General features: G+C 31.2%; 4 protein-coding genes across 9 annotated transcripts; 2 read left to right on the forward strand and 2 right to left on the reverse strand.

Moving 5' to 3' along the window:
* Positions 1-3,828: 3,828 nt before the first annotated feature.
* Positions 3,829-5,263, forward strand: LOC108466533 (mitogen-activated protein kinase kinase kinase 20-like). Its single transcript, XM_017766896.2, has one exon. The coding sequence runs from the start codon at positions 3,957-3,959 to the stop codon at positions 4,971-4,973; it is 1,017 nt and encodes a 338-aa protein (XP_017622385.1). The 5' UTR covers positions 3,829-3,956; the 3' UTR covers positions 4,974-5,263.
* A 6,519-nt stretch (positions 5,264-11,782) lies between these two features.
* Positions 11,783-13,494, forward strand: LOC108467291 (F-box protein At5g67140-like). Its single transcript, XM_017767898.2, has 5 exons — positions 11,783-12,046; positions 12,169-12,315; positions 12,497-12,632; positions 13,008-13,106; positions 13,185-13,494. Exons 1-5 carry the CDS (start codon positions 11,958-11,960, stop codon positions 13,383-13,385), a joined length of 672 nt encoding a protein of 223 aa, XP_017623387.1. The 5' UTR covers positions 11,783-11,957; the 3' UTR covers positions 13,386-13,494.
* Positions 13,495-14,410: 916 nt separating this feature from the next.
* LOC108467290 (PI-PLC X domain-containing protein At5g67130) lies at positions 14,411-17,277 on the reverse strand. Of its 3 annotated transcripts, none has more exons than XM_017767897.2 (9): positions 17,015-17,277; positions 16,751-16,902; positions 16,524-16,646; positions 16,172-16,309; positions 15,970-16,068; positions 15,571-15,874; positions 15,267-15,490; positions 15,106-15,192; positions 14,411-14,900 (listed from the first exon to the last, which is right to left on the reverse strand). In XM_017767897.2, exons 2-9 carry the CDS (start codon positions 16,874-16,876, stop codon positions 14,721-14,723), a joined length of 1,281 nt encoding a protein of 426 aa, XP_017623386.1. In that variant the 5' UTR covers positions 16,877-16,902; positions 17,015-17,277; the 3' UTR covers positions 14,411-14,720. The 3 variants fall into 3 exon arrangements, with proteins under 3 accessions (XP_017623386.1, XP_017623385.1, XP_052879601.1); XM_017767896.2 differs by having other exon boundaries at positions 16,751-16,916; positions 17,015-17,276; XM_053023641.1 differs by having other exon boundaries at positions 16,751-17,110.
* A 390-nt stretch (positions 17,278-17,667) lies between these two features.
* Positions 17,668-21,757, reverse strand: LOC108467337 (filament-like plant protein 7). 4 transcript variants are annotated; one of them, XM_017767970.2, is made up of 6 exons: positions 21,463-21,757; positions 21,215-21,344; positions 20,896-21,040; positions 18,532-20,806; positions 18,377-18,437; positions 17,668-18,299 (listed from the first exon to the last, which is right to left on the reverse strand). In XM_017767970.2, the coding sequence occupies exons 2-6, from the start codon at positions 21,311-21,313 to the stop codon at positions 17,853-17,855; spliced, it is 3,027 nt and encodes a 1,008-aa protein (XP_017623459.1). In that variant the 5' UTR covers positions 21,314-21,344; positions 21,463-21,757; the 3' UTR covers positions 17,668-17,852. The 4 variants fall into 4 exon arrangements, with proteins under 4 accessions (XP_017623459.1, XP_052879616.1, XP_017623460.1 ...); XM_053023656.1 differs by having other exon boundaries at positions 20,896-21,034; positions 21,463-21,751; XM_017767971.2 differs by having other exon boundaries at positions 20,896-21,034; positions 21,215-21,751.

Below are 21,757 nucleotides of genomic sequence, written 5' to 3' on the forward strand. Positions count from 1 at the left end.
TTTTTATTAAAAAATAACAATTTAAGTTTTTATGGAAGAATTGATGGTCAAATTTAATACCGTTATAAATGATATATTAATTATTTTTAAAGCAATTGTGAAAATATTCCTTTGATAAAAATCTACGTTGAGCCGTTAAATACATGTTCCCATGAATTTAATGTTTGCCTAAAGTAATGTAAAAAAGTAGGCTAAGCTAAGCTATAAGGCTGTTTCATGCTTATCCCATAGATTAAAAAATTGTAAGCAACTTGAATGTCACCAAACTTTTTTCAATAAAGTTAATTTTAATAACCTCTGCAACTCAATCACACAATTTGCCCATCTTCATTAACTTTAACTCATCTTTAATTAATTATAATTATATATACCTGATTCACTGTATAAGTATCACGAAAGATCCTCAGATAATCAGATTGAATTTGATTTTTCTACTAAAAAATAAGATTAAAGAATAAATTGATCACTTTTTGTTAAAATTCTATTTATTTGTATTATTAAAATTGGTGTGACTGATAAAATGACTAGATAATCACACGTGTCATGTCATGTATATCTCATATCGATGTATAATATAATTTTAACAATAAAATAGATACATGAATTTTTAACAGAAAAATTAATTTACTCTTTAATCTAATCTTCTTAATTAAAAAATAAAATGTAATTTACTCATAGTATACCCAATTTTTAATATATAAAGGCTATTTTTATATTATCACTTACATGTAACTTGGACTCTTCCTATTAAAAGAAAATAACAAACTGAAAAAAAGAAAAAAGTGAGCTCCTATATCTAATGAATAAATCACACCCATTCTGCCACTTTCATGCAAAGAATTGCACACAAAAAAATGAAATTTTTTATTTAAAAAAAGAAAAATTGGGAAAAATAATAAATAGTGGCCAGAATTTCGGCTCTCTTTTTCAGTGCAGGCTTTGATGTATGCATGTTGACGTGATTTTACCCTTTATTGTGAGTTAAGTAACTTGGAACTCACACATTTTAAGCAATGCTTCAACCCCACAATTCCCCCCATTCATTCACCTTGGACACTAATTATGATGTGGGACTTTCTGGTACACAACTTGGGGTAACTTCAGTTATATCAATTATTTTATAAAGTTTATAAATTTGTACGAAATGATTACATTATTAGTTATGGAACATGAATTTAATCATAATATATCGTTTTAATAACTTTCTTTGTGTGTAAATAAAAATAAAATTAGATTTTGAGCTATGATCGCTTCTTAGGAAAATGTTCAGTCGTTTTTGTTGAGTTTTGAGATATATTAAATGATTTACTTTTACTTTAAAAATAATAATATGACGAGGTTACCACCTAATCGGATAATCTTGAAATCGTTTAGTGACAACAAGTTTGAAGGATCAAAATCTACTTTAATAAAGAGGATCAAAATTGTTTATTTTACCAATATATATATTATAAGGTCTGATGGGATTGATAATTGAAATATGTTCAAAACTAAATTAAGATAGATTCACACAAAATGAAACTTAAGTCCAAGGATACATATATATCTAAGGGTTTAAAAAGGTAGAATTTTCTTATAACCTTTTCAAAATTTATGAAATTACAAGTTAGTGTAATGATAAAATTATATTTTAACCTCTTAAAAATTCATCATTCATTTTTGGTCCCCTAAAATAATTTTCTAACTTCATCCCAAAATAAATATAAAAAGAACCCAAACTAAATCAAGTCCTCGTTGGCTTTGAAAAATAAATTGAACTCAAAAGGAAAACCATAAACTCTTCCCATATCCATTGAAAAAAACCCCTAAAATATACCGATAAATGGAATTCCTTGAAAAAGAAAAAGTTGGGCAAGAAAGTGAGCACATGATAAGATTAGCCAAGGTTTTTGGTTCTTGGAATTCAACTACTAAAAGCATCCAATACATGTTGATGCTATTAAACAATACCCTAAAAAAGCAAAGTATAGAATACATATAGAAATAGGGTAAACCAAAAAAACAATGAATTGTAAAGTAAGCAAAGGCCGAAAAAAAGCTGAAAAATGATTGGGTGCTTAAGAAAGGGAAGAAGAAGAAAAGAAAAACGGTGGCCAACAAATTTCAGGGTATTAGAACATGCCAACATGTGATGGCTAAGGTTTGCTTGCAGACCCTTATTTTTTAAAATTTTTTTACAAAGAGAACTGGATTCCAAGCTAGTTAATGCGAGTGGTTCGATGAGCAATGCACGCAGACATATATACATTTATAGGGTTTAGGGTTTAAACACAAGTTGGCCTAATTGATACTGAGGATTTTGATAAAATTCCATATGCAATTTATATGGGTGGCTCGCTAGTTGGATAGAGAGGGTTATCTCAAAATCCTACACCGCCTTCATGGGATATATTAGTTGTCTCATTGCATTTGCTTGTATATTATTAAAATACACTAGATATTTTGCATTGCTTACCTTGTTATTATATTTTATATGTAATATAAAAAAATTATTTTTTATTTTTACTTTTCATATTCGGTTTATGGTCTGTGTTTGAGGTTTGTAATTATCCCTCCTAACAATGTCATATTCGTTCTCCCTTTGAGAGTAAAATGTACCTTACCATTACACCTAATATTTGTTGATAAAATGTTTCTTTTATGCTTCAAAAACAAATAGATAGAATGTTCCGCCAACGGATCTTGGGATTAAGTTTTAAAGGAGTGTAATGAATTTTTTTTTTTAAAAAATAGGGATTAAATTGGAACTTTTAAAAAATTTAGTTGGTCTAATTAAAACTTACAAAAATTTTATGGGTAAATTGATTTGATTTTATGTTTTTCTATTGATTGTTAATTTAATTTATTTTGTTAAATATTTATATAGATAATTTTAATTGATTGTTTATTCAATTAAATTTGTTAAATTTTAGTATATTTGTTATTTACATGACGTTGATTAATTGAATTTCCTTTGATATAGTTTAAGCCATTGCCCATATACTTTATGAGCTGGTCAAGTGGTTAAAGGTGTTTTTCATATCAATATATTGCAGACAAAGGGTCATATTATATGCCCTCACATGTATCATGGATGACCCTAAATTAAATTCAAAAAAATTCAAGTAGTAAGAATTTAAGGTAATTTAAGTAAAGTTTGGTGTTCGATTTTAGTGGATTGTTTTTGATAAAGTTTGAGTTCATTCCCTACAACATATATAGCACTTATGAATAATTTTGTAAACTTATTATTTTTTTAAACAGCCTCAAGCACTCAAATTCTCATCAAAGTCAAGAGAAAAAATCACTCGTTAAGGGATCTATTACCTCCCATCAGGCAATATTTAAAAAAATTTTCGCAAGTAATCAACCTCTTCTCTCTTCTACAAGTATAATTGAAATATAAATTAAAAAAACATTAGAAAAATTTTACACATGATTTATGCTATGAAAACGAACATACGAATTGGAGAATTAAATTAAGATAGTGAATGTTTTATTTTAAATAAACATTAAAAACGTAGTGATATAATATAAATTATAATTAATATGAATAATAAAGTTAAAGAAAATCTTTAACGGACCCTTCATATCTACCACGTTTTTCAAGATAGAGAGGGTGGTAAGCCGTAATTTTCATACCAACATTTAGAAAATTTAAATAAAAATGAAAACAAACAAAAATAACAAATAAAATATCCTTGCCTATCACGTGCATTAATTATACCAGTTTTTATTTTATTTTTCAAATTAATCCCTACAACAAAATTGAACCCCCTACGCATACCAAAATAAAATAAGCCACATTAAATTAAAATTTAAATAATTAAAAAAAAATCCCTCTCCTATATATAAAAGGGACCTCTTTGCGCCACCATAACCACCATGTGAAATCCTCTGTTTTTTCTCTGAAACAAAGACCAAAGAAAAAAAAGCATTCATTTTTCTTTCAAAAAAACACAAAGTTGGAGCCTTTAATGGAGTGGGTTCGAGGGGATACGATTGGAAGTGGAAGTTTCGGCACTGTAAATTTGGTGGTACCCAAAAACTGTTGTTCAAAATCACCATTAACGGCGGTCAAGTCATGTGAAGTGATCGACTCTGTTTCACTCAAGAACGAAAAAGAAGTGCTTGATCGAATCGGTTCTTGTCCACAAATTGTCCGTTGTTTTGGCGATAATTACACGGTTGAAAAGGGTGTTAAGCTGTATAATTTGTTCTTGGAATACGCTAGTAAAGGAAGTTTAGCTGATGAAGCTAAAAAAAGCGGCGGAAAATTGCCGGAATCCGATGTTAAACGGTATGGGAAGTCGATACTTAAAGGGTTACGATTTGTTCACTCAAAAGGGTTTGTTCATTGTGATGTTAAGCTACGCAATGTTCTTTTGTTTGGTAATGGGGATGTAAAATTAGCTGATTTTGGATTGGCGAAAAGGAATGGGGGAAAACAGGGGATGGAAATTAGGGGGACGCCGTTGAATTTAGCACCGGAGTCTGTTAATGAGAATTCTTATGATTCTCCGGTGGATATTTGGGCATTTGGATGTGCCATTGTTGAAATGTTTACGGGAAAACCAGCTTGGAACTTCGAACCAGGGACGAACATGGCCGGTTTATTGATTAAAATCGGGGCTAGTGATGAAGTACCAGGGATTCCACTAGAATTATCCGAGGAAGGAAAAGATTTTCTCGGAAAATGCTTCGTTAAAGACCCGAAGAATCGATGGACGGCTGAGATGCTACTTGATCATCCGTTCATGGCCGGCGATGAGATTATTTCATTAAATCGATGTCAAGAAGAAGAAGAATCAATATCTTGTTCATTTGAAGAATTTTCAGCTTCACCGAGATGTCCCTTTGATTTCCCAGACTGGGTTTCAACTGAGTCAACAGTTTCGAGTTACGTTTCATCGGGTTCGGATCGGATTCGTGAATTGGTTTGTGATGAAGTACCTAATTGGCTAGTTTCAGAGAACTGGATCACATTGAGGTAGAAGAAAGAAAGAAGAAAAAAAAGTCAGCCGTCATCAAATCTGACGGCTCTGATCCAATTGATTTTCCTTGGCAATTGGTGATGATCAATTTTTTTTATTTTTTATTGTAGATTATTAGTATACAGAAAAACCATAGATCAACTGACCTTTTTTTTTGGGTTTGAAAATTTCTGATTGGCTACTAAAGTGGCCACATAATGTATAGACAATTCATTAAAATTCCCCACTTCTTTTCCCATTTATAATCGAACCGAGTGGAGTGGAATCAAATGTAAATTTTTTTCTAAAAAGGCTCAGATTTCATAATTAATTTTAAAAGAGGGACTAAAATTATAAATATTCTGATTAAAAGAGTCAAAACAAATTATTAATATACTAATGATATTTACCCATTTGATTAAGAAAATTCAAACTTCGACTCTGATAATTATTGAAGTAAAAATTTAAATATTTAAAAACAAATTCGAAAAAAAATGATTTTCTCAGTACCCAAAAGAGAGCAAAGAATATAGGGAGGCTGCCGACACCTCTGTAAAACAAGCCCGTCGGTGCAGGATTAAATGATTGTGTGGGAGACTTTTGGATTGTATTTTATTTTCTTTATATTCACTCACCAAACTCTTTTATTTTCTTTTATGCTAATTAGGATTTATGATTTACCGATTAAATTTTAATTTGATTAGTATGGATATTGTTGTTAATGTTAGGACGTATAGATTCGAGTATGTTGAAGTTCATTATCCTCGTATTTATAGGTTAAAGAGAAAATATGAATAATTATAAATATCATATAAAAAAAATAGGTATGATCAGTATATTTTATATTAATTAATTAATGCATTATATAAATATGTGGACATAAGGCATGCACATGATCGACATAGCCCATATGCCCATGCCATCCAAAATGTAATTATATAATAAATCAACGTGTTAAATGTGATTCATATGTTATAAAATAATAACACCCTAATGTACTTTTGTTCATAAATTAAAATTTTTATTAAGATTTCGTTACCTAACTATGATCTGTAGATTTAATTTTTAGCAAACTTTTTTTTGTTTCTTTTGTTGTTGCTTTTAAATGATTGATTTCATCTTAGCTTTCCTTGTGTTACAAGTGATGTGCATTAGTTTGTTGTGTGTACTTTGATTATTGCAAATATATAATATTTTAATTTTGAAATAATTAAGAGTTTGTTAATTTCTGTACTTTAATTATGATTAAAATACAATGAATCTCTCCCCTAACTAATCTTTTCTTTTCTTTTCTTTGCTACTATGATGACTTTGAACTTTGAAGCAAATAGCTACCAATTTTAAGGAATGGTTGGCTTGGGATGGAGATAAAATTTTAAAATTTTGAAGATAAAAAAATTAATTAAATTATTATTTTTTAAAAGGGTTAAAAATATAAATTTTTAATTTATTTGAATGGTAAAAGTTAAAATAAAAACCTAATACTTGAGGGGCTATTGATTAAGATATCTCGTTTGATCAGAGCGTCAAGTTTCCTACCTGCCTTGACTTTGGTAAGAAACGTAAGAGTTAGCCCTTAAAAAGAGTTCACTTTGTCATAGGTAAAAGTATTATCGAAGTCTTTGTATAAAAAATCGGATTGCATTTTACCCTTTCTACTCAAAAAATGGGCAAATTATTCATATATGTTAGATTAAAGAGCAAATTCGCCCTTCTGTTAAAAATTTCATCCATGTTTTTAGTGTTAAAAATTGATCATTGTACATCAGAATGAGGTACGCGTAGTTTGCTACGTGTAATTGTTTGGTTATTCTATCAATCACACCAACCTTTAACAATAAAATAGATGAAATTTTTAACAGAAAGTGCCATTTTGCTTTTTGATCTGACGTGTAATGATTAATTTACTTATTTTTTGAGTAAAATGAAAAAAATACAATTTGACTCTTAATATAAGGGCCTCCATGATACTTTTGTTGCTCACTTCATATTCATTAACTTATATATTTTCAAAGTAACAGTATTTGTATCAATAAAACCTTTCTGTCAGCAATAAAGTGTTATTCGAGTAAATTCAAACTTAAGTTTAATTTTAAAGTTGATTCTGACAATAATAGGCTTGTGAGAAAGGTGGCCTCACAGAGATTCGGTTTTTAACATTCAAAGTATGAGCCCAATTAGAGTTGCTTGGCCCATTTTTAATTTTACAATGTTTTAATTTTTTATACATATTATGTAATTTATATTAAGTTAAAATTTGCAATTAATTTATGTACTTTTTATAGAATTTGAGATCTAGTCATTGTATTTTAAAATTAAAGATTCTAGTTCAACTATTATCGTTATCAGTAATTTTATTAAAATTTATCAAGTTAATATGTTTATTTTCCGATAATCATATGATACGCCATAAGAGGGCAATCTAATCAAGTATGTTAAATTAACAAATTTTGATGGAAGATAATTATGATTTTAATAATTGAACTAAAATTTTAAATAAAAAAAGAAAAATTTAATTTTAACTTTTAAATATAGAGACTAAATCTCAATTTCTCTAATAATAAGGACTAACAACATATGTTTTTATACTAAATAAAAATTATATATAATAATATAATATAAATAATAAAATTTAATTTAGTTTTTGATGTTTAAAAATTAATAAAAATAAAAAAATATATTTTAAAAATTAGAGGAAAAATTAATATAAGTGAATGTTAATGAATCTAGAATATACATTAATTTACAAATATGAAAATATTTGAAACCATAAAAGATACTAAATTTAAACAAATATATATTAGATTATGATACATCTACTTTATGGGTAAAAATAATTATGTAATAAATTTATAAAACAACTATATGAAAATTAGGTATGATTTTGGTTAAAATAGTAAAATTAGAAAGTAAATTTCATAATGTCTTGGGTTCAAATTCCTTTCATGGACATGTAATTTTTAAATTTTATATAAAATTATTAAAAAAACTTCAAAATAATATTTATTATTTTGCATAAATAATGGATTTTAGTAAATTCACAATTGAGTTGGAACATGGTTTATGAGTGACACCAACTTGGTCAAAATATTAAATAATGGTATAGATAATAGTAAGACCATACATAGAATCAACTCGAATATGTCACTATTGAAAGTGGATACTTTTACAGGTTGGTATTTTTGTAAAATAGAGTCGAGCAAAATAAACTAAAAAATTGACTCAAATTGAGGTGTTTGGACAATTTACGAGATACAAGGTTACAAAATTCCAGTTATTCAATTGAATTGAATTCTTTTTTTGTTTAATTTATTTTTCTATGATGTAAATATTTTATATTTAAAATAGTAAATTAACTTAAAATTTTCATATAAAAATATGTTTAGAAAAATATATATAAGATTTTTGATTATTTTATCTACTTGAAAAAAAACTTTTTAAAAAATATTTATGAAAAAAAGACATTTAGAAAACTTTAACAGCTAATGTCCAAAATCCATAAAACAAACCATATTTGGTCAAAAATCAAAATTCATATAGAAAACCCAAAATTTAATTGAATTAAACTATTATGGAAAATTAAAAAAATTCAAAAAACTCGACTGAATCGAACTAAATTTACCCTATTACATATAAAGATTTCTAGACTTGAACTTATATTTCTCCAAATTTCTAGTAGTATATACTTGGAATTTATATAAATGTTTATTCGAGGGAGCTTGAAACCATGAAATCACAAATTTTGTCGTAACTTGATTGATTAGCTCAGTGTGTGCTTGATTGATTAGAGATTAAAATGAATAAAGGAGAGGGTAGAATGGAAGGATAAAAAAAATGAAAGAGTAGAAAAATACAAATACAAAAAAATATATAACTTTTTTATTGGTATGTTTTGTGGGAAGGATGAAATAATTGAAATTCTCTTTATTGCTTGGTTGATAAGTGTTAAAAATAACATGTTTTAACTTTATTCTTAATGCGTTAATTGTGAATTTTATATTATTTATCCTTTAAATTCACATTTTAATGCTTAATAGAGTACTTGGGAGTAAATAGAGCAAAAAAAAAAAATGAAAATTAGAACGTTAGGGCAAGCTATAGGAATTATATGGGTTGGACCATTCCATACGGTCATGTGACCCATACGGGTGTGTGGTAGACTATGTCAATTTCACGGGATTTCACACCCAACTTTGAAAAATCGCAAATTTTATGCTTTTCAAGGATTCTAAAATGTATGTATAACAAAAATAACAAGATAGGAATGAGTTGCCATAGAATACTCAAGAAAATAACTTGAAAAACACTATTGAAGCCGATCTTGAAATAGATTTCCGTCAAAATTGAAGATTCTCATTTGATTTCTTAGGAGATTATCTTGAGTTTCTTTATTTCTTTCGGTTATACTGTATCTTGAATGTTTCTATTTTCAAGTATGAACTAATTTTCTAAATATTTAGGGAGATGAACCCTATGATAGATTTAGTCGTTTGATTTTTATTCTACGCAATAAATACTTAGTTTATTATTCTCAATTATTTGTGCTTAATTCTTGGTTTGATATTTCTAGAGTATTGATCCATATTAGATATGTAAATCGGAGGTTAAATAGATTCTATTTAAGATTAGATATTGCATAATTGAGTGAAGTTGGATGCAATCCTAGAAATAGGACGACATAAATCTATCAGATTAGAGTTAAATCTAATAGAGAATCCATAAAACGAGTTAATGCGATAATAGGAGTTTTAATTAGAAAGAAAATTCAATTAATCAACCTAAAGTCAGTTACTCTTATGCTCGAAAGAGATATTTGCATAATTTAAGAATTTCTACAGATCAAGCCAAGTAAATAAATTGTGTAATTTAGATTGATAGTGACAAATAAACTCTAAATGAATTATTTCCTGGACATTGGTTCACTTCTTGGATTTTAATCAATTATTTTCTTGATTTGTTCTTTGTCGTGCTCGTTAGTTAATTTTAGTTTTAACCAATCACTCGAATTATTCGATTAAATAATATAAAGACAGTAATTGCTAGTACTTTTAGTCTTCGTAGAAACGATAGCTTTACTTACCGTAGCTATACTATTAATTAATAGGTACACTTGTCTTAGTTAAATTTTTATTTAGTTCCGTGGACATCAATTGAGTCGAAAAAATGAGGAATTAAAATGAAACTTTAAAAAAATTACATAATTTTGATCTAATTTAAATTCATCTCTTATTTTCTTTTCTCTTATTGTTCAAATTTCGAATGATTTGTTTTCATGCATTGGAAAATGTTCATCTCTATTGGTTTTTTCTTCTTATTACTTTTATTTCCTACCAAACACATTGAATTGTTTTTTATTCTCCACACGACCAAGCACACCTAAAATTAAGAGAGGAATGAATTTAGTTCAAAATATGTATTTTTTCTTTCAAATTTTTAATTTTCTTTTCTCTCATTTTCCAGCTATATCAGACAATAAATGAAAAGAAAATTGATTATGTTTCTTATTAAACACACTTATAAAAAGAAAAGCTATATTTTTTATGGCTAAAAAGACCTCTGATATTGAGCAAATTAATCACAATAAAAGAAATAGAGCAATGTAAATTTCGAAAGTGAGCAAATAAGGACAATTAATCACAACATTAATATTTTTTATTATCAAATTTACATAGTTTTGATTGGTATAATAACAAATTTAGCCCTCAAAATTTATTAATTGGTATCAATCAAAATTATGTACAATTGATTGTTCTTAGTTATTCAATTTCAAAATTGACAGAGATTAAATTATTTCAATTTATTTTTAATAAAGTCTAATTTATTCAATATCAAAATTAAAAACACTCTATTTATATTTTTCTAACTCCTTAAAATTTCTATCTTTTCGGTTGGCCAAAGTTGAACTTTTCCTTGTCAATGAATGTGGTAATTAGCCAATTTTGAAAGTTTTATTGCTAATTTATACCAAAATCAATTGACTGACTACCCTCTAACTCTAAATTTATTATCCTCAAAATAATAATTTCAACCTACAATTTCTATATATATAATGACAAATCAAGGATTTTTGCTTACAATTTATATTTATTTGTTTGATTAAGAATTGAAATAAAAACATGATACTATAAGCCAATCATTATAAAATATAAATCCAACATAATAAATTTAAAATTTCAACAAAACTCACAAATAATTTACTCAAACTTTGATGATCAAAGTTTCAGAACCTTAGTCTTACAATTTCAACCAAGTTCTCATTAATTATATATGAGATAAAGTAGTATTTAATCTACATTAATCTCTAAATTTGGTCAACATGATAATGCGATACTTTGAAATTGCACTACATCATCAACTAACAAATTATAATATTTTAATAAAAAATTAGGTGATGAAGTGGCACAATATTAAATTTCTCATCGCAGATCAACTTTGAAAAAATTTGACTAATGTAAAAAAAACAACAAAAATTTAAATAGTCTTTTATCACTATAAATAAACAAATAAATAGTCTTTTATTAGAAGCTTTATGATAATTGTCTACATAAATGACAACATTTTGAAAGAGAAATTTGAAGGATGATGATGATGACGATGACGATGGTGATAATAAATACTAATTCTGGGACCATTTCTTTGAATTAAACCATCTAAATTTTCCATGTTTAATATTTGGAAAAAGGAAATAAATATAATTAATTTTAATTTTAATAAAAATAAATTTAAAACTTAACCCTAAACCAAAGAAATAATTATTTTATTATTATTTAATCTTTTAGAATCTTACCCCAAATTTAAATATAGATTCTGAATATCTAATTACTAAAATAATACTTTATTTTAAGCTAGAAGATGGAAGAAAATGATGAGAAAATAATGGCCACATCTTCTCTTACTTTTATATAAAAGTATTTTCAAAACATTCAATGACCATTTCATAGTTTCATATTGAACGTACCTAAAGGGAAAATAGAGGGAAACTCTCTGTTCTTTTCCTCTGATTATATGGAGCAAGAGGCAGAGATTGATCGTTTGCCGATTGACTTATTGGCTCATATATTCCTCATGATTACTTCCTTCACCGATTTAGCCCAGTAAGTTCCTTTTTCTTTTTCTTTTATTGGGTTTTTTTTTTTTAATTTCTGGGGTTTCTTTTTTTTGTTGTTGATGATGATGATGTCCTTGAAATAGTTAATAATTATGGGTTATGGTATAGGGCAAGTGGGGTTTGTAGGAAATGGAAACAAGGGGTGAAACAGGCTCTTGCCAGAAGACAAACCCTGAGTTTTGCTGGTTTTAAAATGGATGATGATTCCACTGCTCGTCTTGTTCATCATGCTTATAGCCTCAAAGAACTCGATATGTACTCAGTCTCTTCCCTTTCTTGATCATCTTTCTCATTACATATCATGTTCATTCATCCAAATTCATTAACCAAACAATTCATTATATGGACTTGTTAGAACTTGTAGTGAAAATCCATGGGTTTTTTCTTCATTTGGAATTGTTTCTCAATTAGCATCAATTGATGCATTCCATGACAGTTCAAGGAGTCGTTGGGGTTGCCAAATTACTGACAATGGACTATGCCAAATTTCATTAGCAAAGTGTGTTAGCAACTTGACATCTATTTCCCTTTGGGGTATCACAGGGATTACTGATAAAGGTGTTGTTCAGTTGGTACGAGACGAATTTTCTTTTCCATATGCTCAACATTCATGTTAAACGGATAAAAGTATCATAGAGGCTTCTATACTAAGATTTAAATTGTATTCTATCTTTTTTAACTCAAAAAATGAATGAATTAGTCAATGTTCATTACATCAAAGAGCAAACTAGTCCATTTTGTTAAAAATTTCATCATTCTACTGTTAAAAATGGATGAAATTTTTAATAAAATAATCAGTTTACTATTTGATCTAACATTTATGGACTAATTTACCGGGAAGAGCAAAATACAATACTTATAGTACAAGGGACTATGGTACTTTTATCTGTTAAACGCATATCTGGACATGCTCACACTTTTGCCTAAAATGGAATTATCTGAAACAGATAACAAGAGCCAATTCCTTACAACATCTAAACGTTGGAGGTACATTCATTACAGATGAATCCTTATCCGCCATTGCAGATAGCTGTCCACGATTAAAGGTGAGTAACATATCGATTTATTCATCAGAAATCATCCGAGATACTGAATGTGTTTGGTCATAACTATCGAATCTACAGAGTATTGTCCTATGGAGTTGTCGTCAAGTGACAGAAACAGGGCTGTTTGTACTTGTAAGTAAATGTCGGAAACTAGAGTCAATCAATGTATGGGGTACAAGAGTTCCTCTAGATTGTTTCATTGGATTGCTTACTATCCGTCCAGCTCTTCAAATAAAACCACAAGGTTTGCCCTTAAATGTAATGTTACCTGTCGTATAAGCTGTTCATTTTAGTGAATCATTGCATTGACAAGAACGCCTGTAAATATCACCTTCTATGATTTTCAGTAAATTATATTATATGAATTTGTTGATTCCATAAATTAAAAGTTTGTATTCTAACAGCATAGATTCTACTTACATTCCATAAAATAATGCCTGAAATAGAAGCATATATCCGCTATGATGTTTTAAGTACGTGAGACCTCTAAATTATATAGGTGAAAATACCTGCAAGTCCCTTTATAGGGACTGAATCAAATTAATGGTAAAAGTATCATGGAAGCCTTTGTACTAGAGTCAAATTGCATTTTGCCCATTCTACTAAACAAATATGCAAATTAGTATCTGTAAATTAGATCAAAAAACAAATTGGTCTTTGTGTTAATAATTCCATCCATTTCTGCTGTTAAAAACTAATCTTTATATGCTAACATGAGATATACATAACACACCATGTGCCACTTGTTGATTATTCTGTCAATCACGCCAGTTTTTAATAGTACAAATGGATGAAATTTTTAACAAAAATGACCAATTTGTTTTTTGATCTTACATACAAAGACTAATTTGCCCATTTATTAAGTAAAGGGGACAAAATGCAACATGACTCCTAATACAAAGGCCTCCATGGTACTTTTAGCTCATACTAGTTCATGTATTATTAAAAAAAATCAAATAAGGTCAAATTGGAACAGAATTAAAATTTATTGCTCAAACAATGACATAGATTTTTTTTTAATTACAATTCAACTCCAAACAAAATATTTCATCCATAGAATCATAAAAAGCTTTCAAAGTTCAAGTCTATTTGACCTTATTTGATTCTTTTTAATAGTATAGGGGCTAAATTGATCCATTTAATAGTAGAGGGGCTAAATTGATCCATTTAATAGTAGATGGGCTAATTTGATATGATCCTACAGTAGAGGGACCTACCATGTAGGTTCACCAAATTATATAAGTAGTAGTGATATTGATAAAGGAAACTTGATAAGAAAAATAATGCACATATCCACTATGATGTTTAGGTAAATCATATACTATAGTGAAGCAAATTGCATACCTGAAATTGCTATTTGGTACATTTCAAGTTTCTGTCTAGGCCACTTCCTAAATCAGGTTCACATACAAACCATTTAATTTTGCCTTAACAGAAGAATCTTTGTTTATAATAAAATTGTATTCATTCTAACAAGCATTCCTTGACCTTCTACCAAATATGGCAGGGTGTTGTATACTAAGCCTTAAACTTGAAAAATTTGCATACTAAGAAATATTATAGGCCCTCAGTAAAAGTGTAGATGCTATCCTGAAAAACTATCTATATTTCTAGTCACAATAAAAACAACATCCATGGAATAGAAAAGAACCCGATAGCGAATTGATTAGGATAATAGATTGTTGAAGCGGATTTCGAGAATTGAACAGATCCAGAAAAGCCTCCGGCAGTATTGGTCATTGGACTTGAAGAAGGCATTGTAATGTTCTTGCAAGATCCAAATGGTGCTCCAGCCTACATAAGAACTAGACAGGTTTAGAAAATGGGATTATGTCATTATAAGAAATTGACCTGTTTTCGATGAAATGCTAGCTTTTGAACTAAACCACCCAAATCCCATCATTATTGGTGAACCATAAGCCCTCAAATGACTTAACTGATAATCGGAACTAAAGTTGTCAATGCTTTTCAAACAAGTAAATTCGGTTTTATGACAAACCTGGCAAGCAGCAATTGTATTACATCCACATAATCTTTGGCCATTCATGCTATCCAAATCATAGAAAACACCGCCTCCATCACTCCTCTTCACGACATATCTCGTGTTAGTGCTTTGCATATTTTACAACAAATATATATTATAAAGTAACAATCGAATACCATGTAAAAGTTGACTGCTAAAAAGTTTGGCATCATACTCCCTGCTGCTTTGAAGCAGGTGCTGATCATGTCAGCTAGTGGTGCTGAATGCTCTTTGCAAGCTTCGGTTTCGACCGGATAACTTGGGAAATAATTCATGAGGAAAAGAGAGGCGCTTTTTGAATTGAGTGGCCGTGATTCTTTTCTATTCGGGCATGAGCCTGGCTTTACCCCTGGATCTCCAGCTGAAACCCGAAATACCATGAGGGCATTATTTCAACACAATATGAAGCTAGAAAAAGTATCATATATATATAACCGTTACCTTCATTTTCTAATATGTACTTCCACTGGTAAGCAATCCCTTCCTCTGCTTCCTTCGAGGCAACCGAGGTGAAAACCAAAAGCCTGTGATTAGCTTGCACCATTTCGTTCACAGTAGGCCAATCTTCACCCTTTTTTGGCATCTTCAACACGGGAAACCAATACTTATCCAAACCGGCATTTAGAAAAAGGTTACTCAGTCCTTTTGGCGTATGCACATAGTCCTCAATTACAATTGTTACAATCTCCGATGGATTCTGACTCAAAAATGTTTCCACTTCCCTCAAGGTGTTAATTGCAGGTTGCTGAAAAAGATCCAAATGAACATATCACAAATTGTCTCGAAAAAAACTGGAAAATTAAAAATTAAAAAGCAGAAAAAAACCAGCAGGCATATTACAAAGGCAGTGAAGTTGAAGCATTGTCCCCGGAACGAATGACAGAGCCAAATATCGCCATTAAAATCGTACATGTCCAACATCAACCCCCTCACTCCATTCTAAAGCAAATATGCAAAATAGAAAATAAGTTCATCTGTTTCTTTAAGAACACAAGAGACAAGCAGATCATGTAAATGAAACAGAATATAAAAGCACACACACCATCAATTGATTAGTGACAGTGTCTTCTTGATTGTAAAATGTCAATCTTTGAACACCTTGTAAAGATGGAGCATCCACTATACTGAAGGAATTGTGGGTCATCAACCATGAATATTTGTTGAAAGGCAAACCACCAACCTGTCCCCCAAAAACATGAATTGTTAAAACCCCATCACCAAACATACACTTAAATTGAAAGCATGGAACTTTTCTCACCAAAAAGGAAGCAAATTTACACTATAATGGCTAAAAATACAAACACCCCATCAACAATTTGCTTAAACCCCATCACAAAAACATACATTGAAATTGAAAGAAAGGAGCTTTTTATCAAAAAAAAAGAAAACCTTACAATGGAAGTGGGTACAATAGCTTGGCCTCTGGTACAAAAAGGTTGACTCTTGCCCAAAGCTGGGCAATTCCCACAATAAAGACCCGGACCACAATCTGTAGCTTGAGAACATGAATCAAGGACCTGCACCGATAAAATGAAATGAAAAATCCCGACCAAATTAAGCTCAAAACTGTACGGATCATCGATAAAAAAGGTAAAAAAGGAACAATAAAGGAGAAAGGAACCTGGCAACTTCCATTGAAACAAGCAGTGTAAACGGTGATGAAGAAAGAGAAGAGTAACAAAAACAAGTACCCAATTGCAGCTGTGACTCTGCATAAGCTAAGGTAATCCGTCAAACACGCCAACATTGTTGTTGTAAATTTCCGTTCTGTTTCTGCTTATGCAGAGCTCGAGAAAAAAAAAAGCAAATAAAAACGAAGAAGCGATACTGAGATTAATAAACAAAAAAAAAATTAAAAATTAAAAGGTAAAGAGAACATTTTTACTGTGGATATGAAGGTGACAATGGAGGACAACAAAGGTTTTTGGACACTTAAGGCGGGCTTTTTGCTGCTTTCACCTTTAATTTTTCTCTTATTTTAAGATACTTTGATATTCTTACACTTTCCTCTTTCTTTGTTTTGTCCTGTTTTATTTTTTATTTTTTATAATTAAGTTCGGATTATTTTTAATTTCGATTAATTTTAAGTTTAAATTATTTCGAGTTTAGATCAAGTTTGAATTATTTTAGATTTTGATGCTTTATATGAAATCAAATTGTTATCTTTTTATATTTTATAGTAGGACTCTTTGAGGATTAAAAAGTTTGATAACTGGTCTATTATTTTCTTTTTTTGCCTTTTAAAAATTGAGGACTGCCCTACTTTGGAAGGTTATAGTGGCAGTGCCCTTCACATGGTGGGGTAGGTTACCTCTATTGAGGGACATTCATTTAAGCTTATCATTTGTTTGAAATATGGTGCTTTTGTTTTTCATCTTTTGGCCCTTGAAAGGAAATTGGGATTTAGAATTAATGCTTAATTTATTAAGCTCTAAATACGTACTTAAACGTACTTAAATTCATTAGACGGCTGAACATTATTAGGGACTTGTTTATGTAAATGAAAGGTAGCTTTGCTTTTGTTTGTAGGAAAGAAGCTGAAAAGTAAAGAATATACCATTAATGAAACACTTACGTGCATGATCAACCCAGAATAAATCTCACTTAAACAAATAATAAACGGCCCTTTAGCTTTTAAGTAGTATAAGCATCACTCGATCTACATTTTCACTTTCGTATAATTCAGTTGATTCATGCGATCATTCTTTAAAAACTTGAAATCCTCAACATCGAAAACCCTTTCTTTGGAAAAGCTTTTTCCATAATCTTCCACCTTGTTTTTGTTTAGGAACAATAGCTAAAGATTTGGCTGCAGCTTTATTGTCTTCCTGGTGTTTGTTTTGATTTAAAACGAGGGTATTTTCTGTAGGCACTATCGGTGTCGTCCCATTAGAGACGAATGCAGAACCGGTATTGCCTTTTCCTTTGGCTTTATCCTCACTTATCATCTGATCTAATAGAGAGGATCTTCGGCTATTCGACTTTGTCCATGTTGGAGTTGGAATAGTAGTTGATGTTGTTGGAGAAACAGTTTCGGTTCGGGTGGTGATAACGTTGTCAAACAGGGATGCTTTTTTTGGAGATGCCAATGCTTTTAACTGCTTTCCCAAGTTTAGTATAGTCTCTTGGCACTCGGCTAACTTTTCAGAAGCAGCTCGAATCTCACAGTTCTGCCAATGATCAAGGGTGAACATATTTTCATTTTACAAATAAAGAACAGAGTATAAACAACAAGATATGAACTTACAGTTCGAATCTGATTCCCATCCTGCTCGACTTCGGAGCTCGGTATTTCGTTTTCCGTCACACTGAAGGCAAGAAGACATCATTTGCATAAGACTCAACACCGCACACAAAATTGACCACAACAATGACCGTGATATTAGGTTTGAAAAGCAATACCTGTCAAGGCATGTGGTCACCAACTCTTCATGGCATTCATTTCGTTTGTATTTGGTCAAGGTATGCGGTTTATCGAAGATTTCGTTTGTCCTCCACTTCGGTTTTTCAACTTGCCTTTCAGTCATTTCCTCGGCTTTTCTCGATGTTTGCAACTCCGCCTGCAATGTCTCAATGGTTTTTTCAGATTCCTCGAGTTGATTTAACAGAGAGCTGCTCGTGTTAGGGTCTTTCTTTTGAATGAAGTTCTTGTCCTCATTGTTGTAAGGAGTGGTGAGGTGAAATTTATCAACAATTCCAACTTCTGAATCACTTTCACTTTCCCAATCGAAATGGCTTTTAATTGCATCTCTCATGCTCGAAACATCTTGAAGGGAAAAGCAATGATTAATGATCCAGTCAAGAACTGAAGTTAATTCTTCGGTAAATTTGTTGAGGTCAGTTTTTCCATTCAACAAATCATAACAAGCTTGCACAAATTGCTCTAAAACAGCACTGAGTTCCAAAGTTTTCCATTGGAAAACTCGAACTACGTAGCCTGAAGGTGTTTCGGAGTGCTTGTACAAGAAAGAATCCCTACTGTTCTCGGACATGGTCTCGGGGATATTATAATCCGTTGACGGTAAGTTGATTCCTTCAATTAGCTCAATTATCTTGCAAATTGATTTACAAGAATCAGGATGAAACTGCAGGTTGCTATTCTCTTCTGAGCAGATATTAACATCGGCATCGTCATTACATGAATCCACTTTCAAAGAACCGTTCGACGGTTTCCATGACACGTAGCTACTAATACAAGACGGATCAGAGGAACCGGGACGGTCTGAACCCTCTTTTTTGTCAAAACTTTCAGCAGTGTTCGGAGAGGTCATGCAAGCCAAAGCTTTTCGAATATCCTCAAGTATTTCATCCGGGTTTCTTTGAGTTGCACGGCTTTGCTCAAAGATCACTTTTGTTATGTCCTCTATCCTACCGGGAACTTTGTTAAGCAACCGACTTTCGGGCTTCATTTCATTGTTCAACATGCTATGGTCACACTGACGGTCAGGAACAAGGACTATCTCCTTTCCATTCAATTCGGTTTGTAATGGTCTGAGCTTCCCATTACCTTCATCCGAAGAAACATGAGAACTTCCAGATAGCTTATCAACAGAGACTAAAGCTAATTTTTCCATTTCAACAAAGTCATCCATCAGATTTATTTCTGAAGACACAACAGTTTGGCATGATAACGACTTCCTTAATTGTCCATTCCTTAAATGCTCGAGTTCAGAAATCAAAGCTGAAGCCCCGGATTCCGCACTGCTAGCTTTATCATCTATGCCAACATCAGACATTGATGCCAACAGTGAACTGTTCCTGGTTGACTCATCGTTTGGCAGACTTTTGGAGGATTCTTCGAACTGTGACTCAACATCCGAGAATTTGGTAGCAGCGCGTGCATACATGGCTCTTGCCAATTGAAGTTCGCTTGTTTTGCTATTAAGGGCTTCCATGAGAGCCTTATTTTCTCCTTCCATGGCATGTAACTGCTCAGTTAGGATGTTAATCTTCTTGCTCGGGCTGTCCGAATAATCAACTATGGGGTCAAGCCTTGGACTTGTAGGACTAGAATTCAATTTTCTCCTCCTCATTTCAACAGAGTCCTTTCCCAACATTTCAGCTTCATCCTTCATCTTAGCCAAAGCAGCAGGACCCGGCAACCGTTTCCGGACTAAGAGACGCAGCCGTTGACATTCTGATTCAAGCTTAGCAATTTTCTTCACATTTTCTAAACGTTGCTTGCTCGTTGCTTCCGCCGTTCGACGATTGAATTCCCTCTCTTCATTCCTGATCTCAACTTCTTTCTCAAGCACTCTAACCTCGTATCTCAAAGCAGCATTATCCTTCTCCATGGATTGTAATCTCGCCATTAGTGCATTCAAATCTGTCTCGACCAGAGCCCTTTGCTTGTTTAAATCATCAATCATTTTTTCCTTTGCCAAGAGAGCCTTACTAAGATTAGTATTCTCAACACCTAATTTATTAACCCTTTTACTAGTCTCAGCCAACTTCTCCTCTAAACCCTTCCCCGATTTCTCGAACTCCTTCGAAACGCTCATCACTGCATCGCGAATCCTTCGCTCCTGTTCTTCTCGAACAAACCGGAGTTGCCGCATGCATTCCTTGAGGGCCGCATCTAAATGTGTTACCCTCTCTTCACTCGTAACTCTCCGCTGCAATGCTTCATCGAGTTTTCCCTTCAAAGAAGTTGCCTCCGACTCTGCCTTCTCCCTTCCTGGTTCATTAAAAAAAGAAAAAAGAAAGAATACCCATCAGTAACTAAAAAACTATATAACATATACATATATGTATATGTATATGTACCTGCAATAGCTTGCAGTGCCATATTTTCACGTTCCTTCACAAGTTCATCTTTGTAATTACAGTCACAAAGAGCAGAAGCAAGCTTTTCATTTAAGATTTTCAGCTCATTCTCTAATTCCTTTTTATCAGCAACAAGAATCTGTATCTGAGAAAAATACCAGTTAAATTTCAGTGCAATCAAAACTATCCCAAAGTATAAATTATTCACAAATTATGGCTAATAAGTTCAAGTTGAAGAAAAACCCAAATTAGAGCATCAAACACCATTAATTTCTGGAGAAAGTTTATTGAAAACAATCAAACGTTTCATTAACTTTACCTCCTCTTCATTGCCTTTCTGGGAAATGTTTAGTTTGTCAGTACCAAGAATGATCTTCTCTGTGGATTTTTTCCTCCATAGCCAGATTTTTTGGTCCATTTTCCTTAAAAATGTACTTCAACACAACAAGCTAGTGCAATGTAAACTCGTTACATGCATGATGTTGATGCCAACAGATTGGAAAAAGAAAAATGAAGATGCTCAAAAAGAAATATGTTGAGAAAATGATAAGGTCAATGTGTGTTTACCTTTAATGGTGAGTGGAGTAGTGTGGTTTTCTTTAAGTATCTTAAAACTCCTGGAGAAGAAAACAGGGGGAAATGTGAATTATTAAAAACGAAAACGTGGGATGTTGGGATTTCCACCGACAGTGTTGAGTGGAACGAAGAAGGAGATGAGGAAATCTATGTAAGCATAAAGAAGAAAGAGAAAGTGAGTGTGTTTGGTCAAGTGGAAAGGTAAAATGTGGGAAAAGTGTGAAAGAGAGAAAATGAAGGAAAAATTTGCCTTTGGCCCAAAGTACAGTTTTTCATGTGTGGGTTC

This window comes from Gossypium arboreum, chromosome 2 (assembly GCF_025698485.1).
Source record: "Gossypium arboreum isolate Shixiya-1 chromosome 2, ASM2569848v2, whole genome shotgun sequence".
In the NCBI taxonomy this organism is placed as follows: Eukaryota; Viridiplantae; Streptophyta; class Magnoliopsida; order Malvales; family Malvaceae; genus Gossypium; species Gossypium arboreum.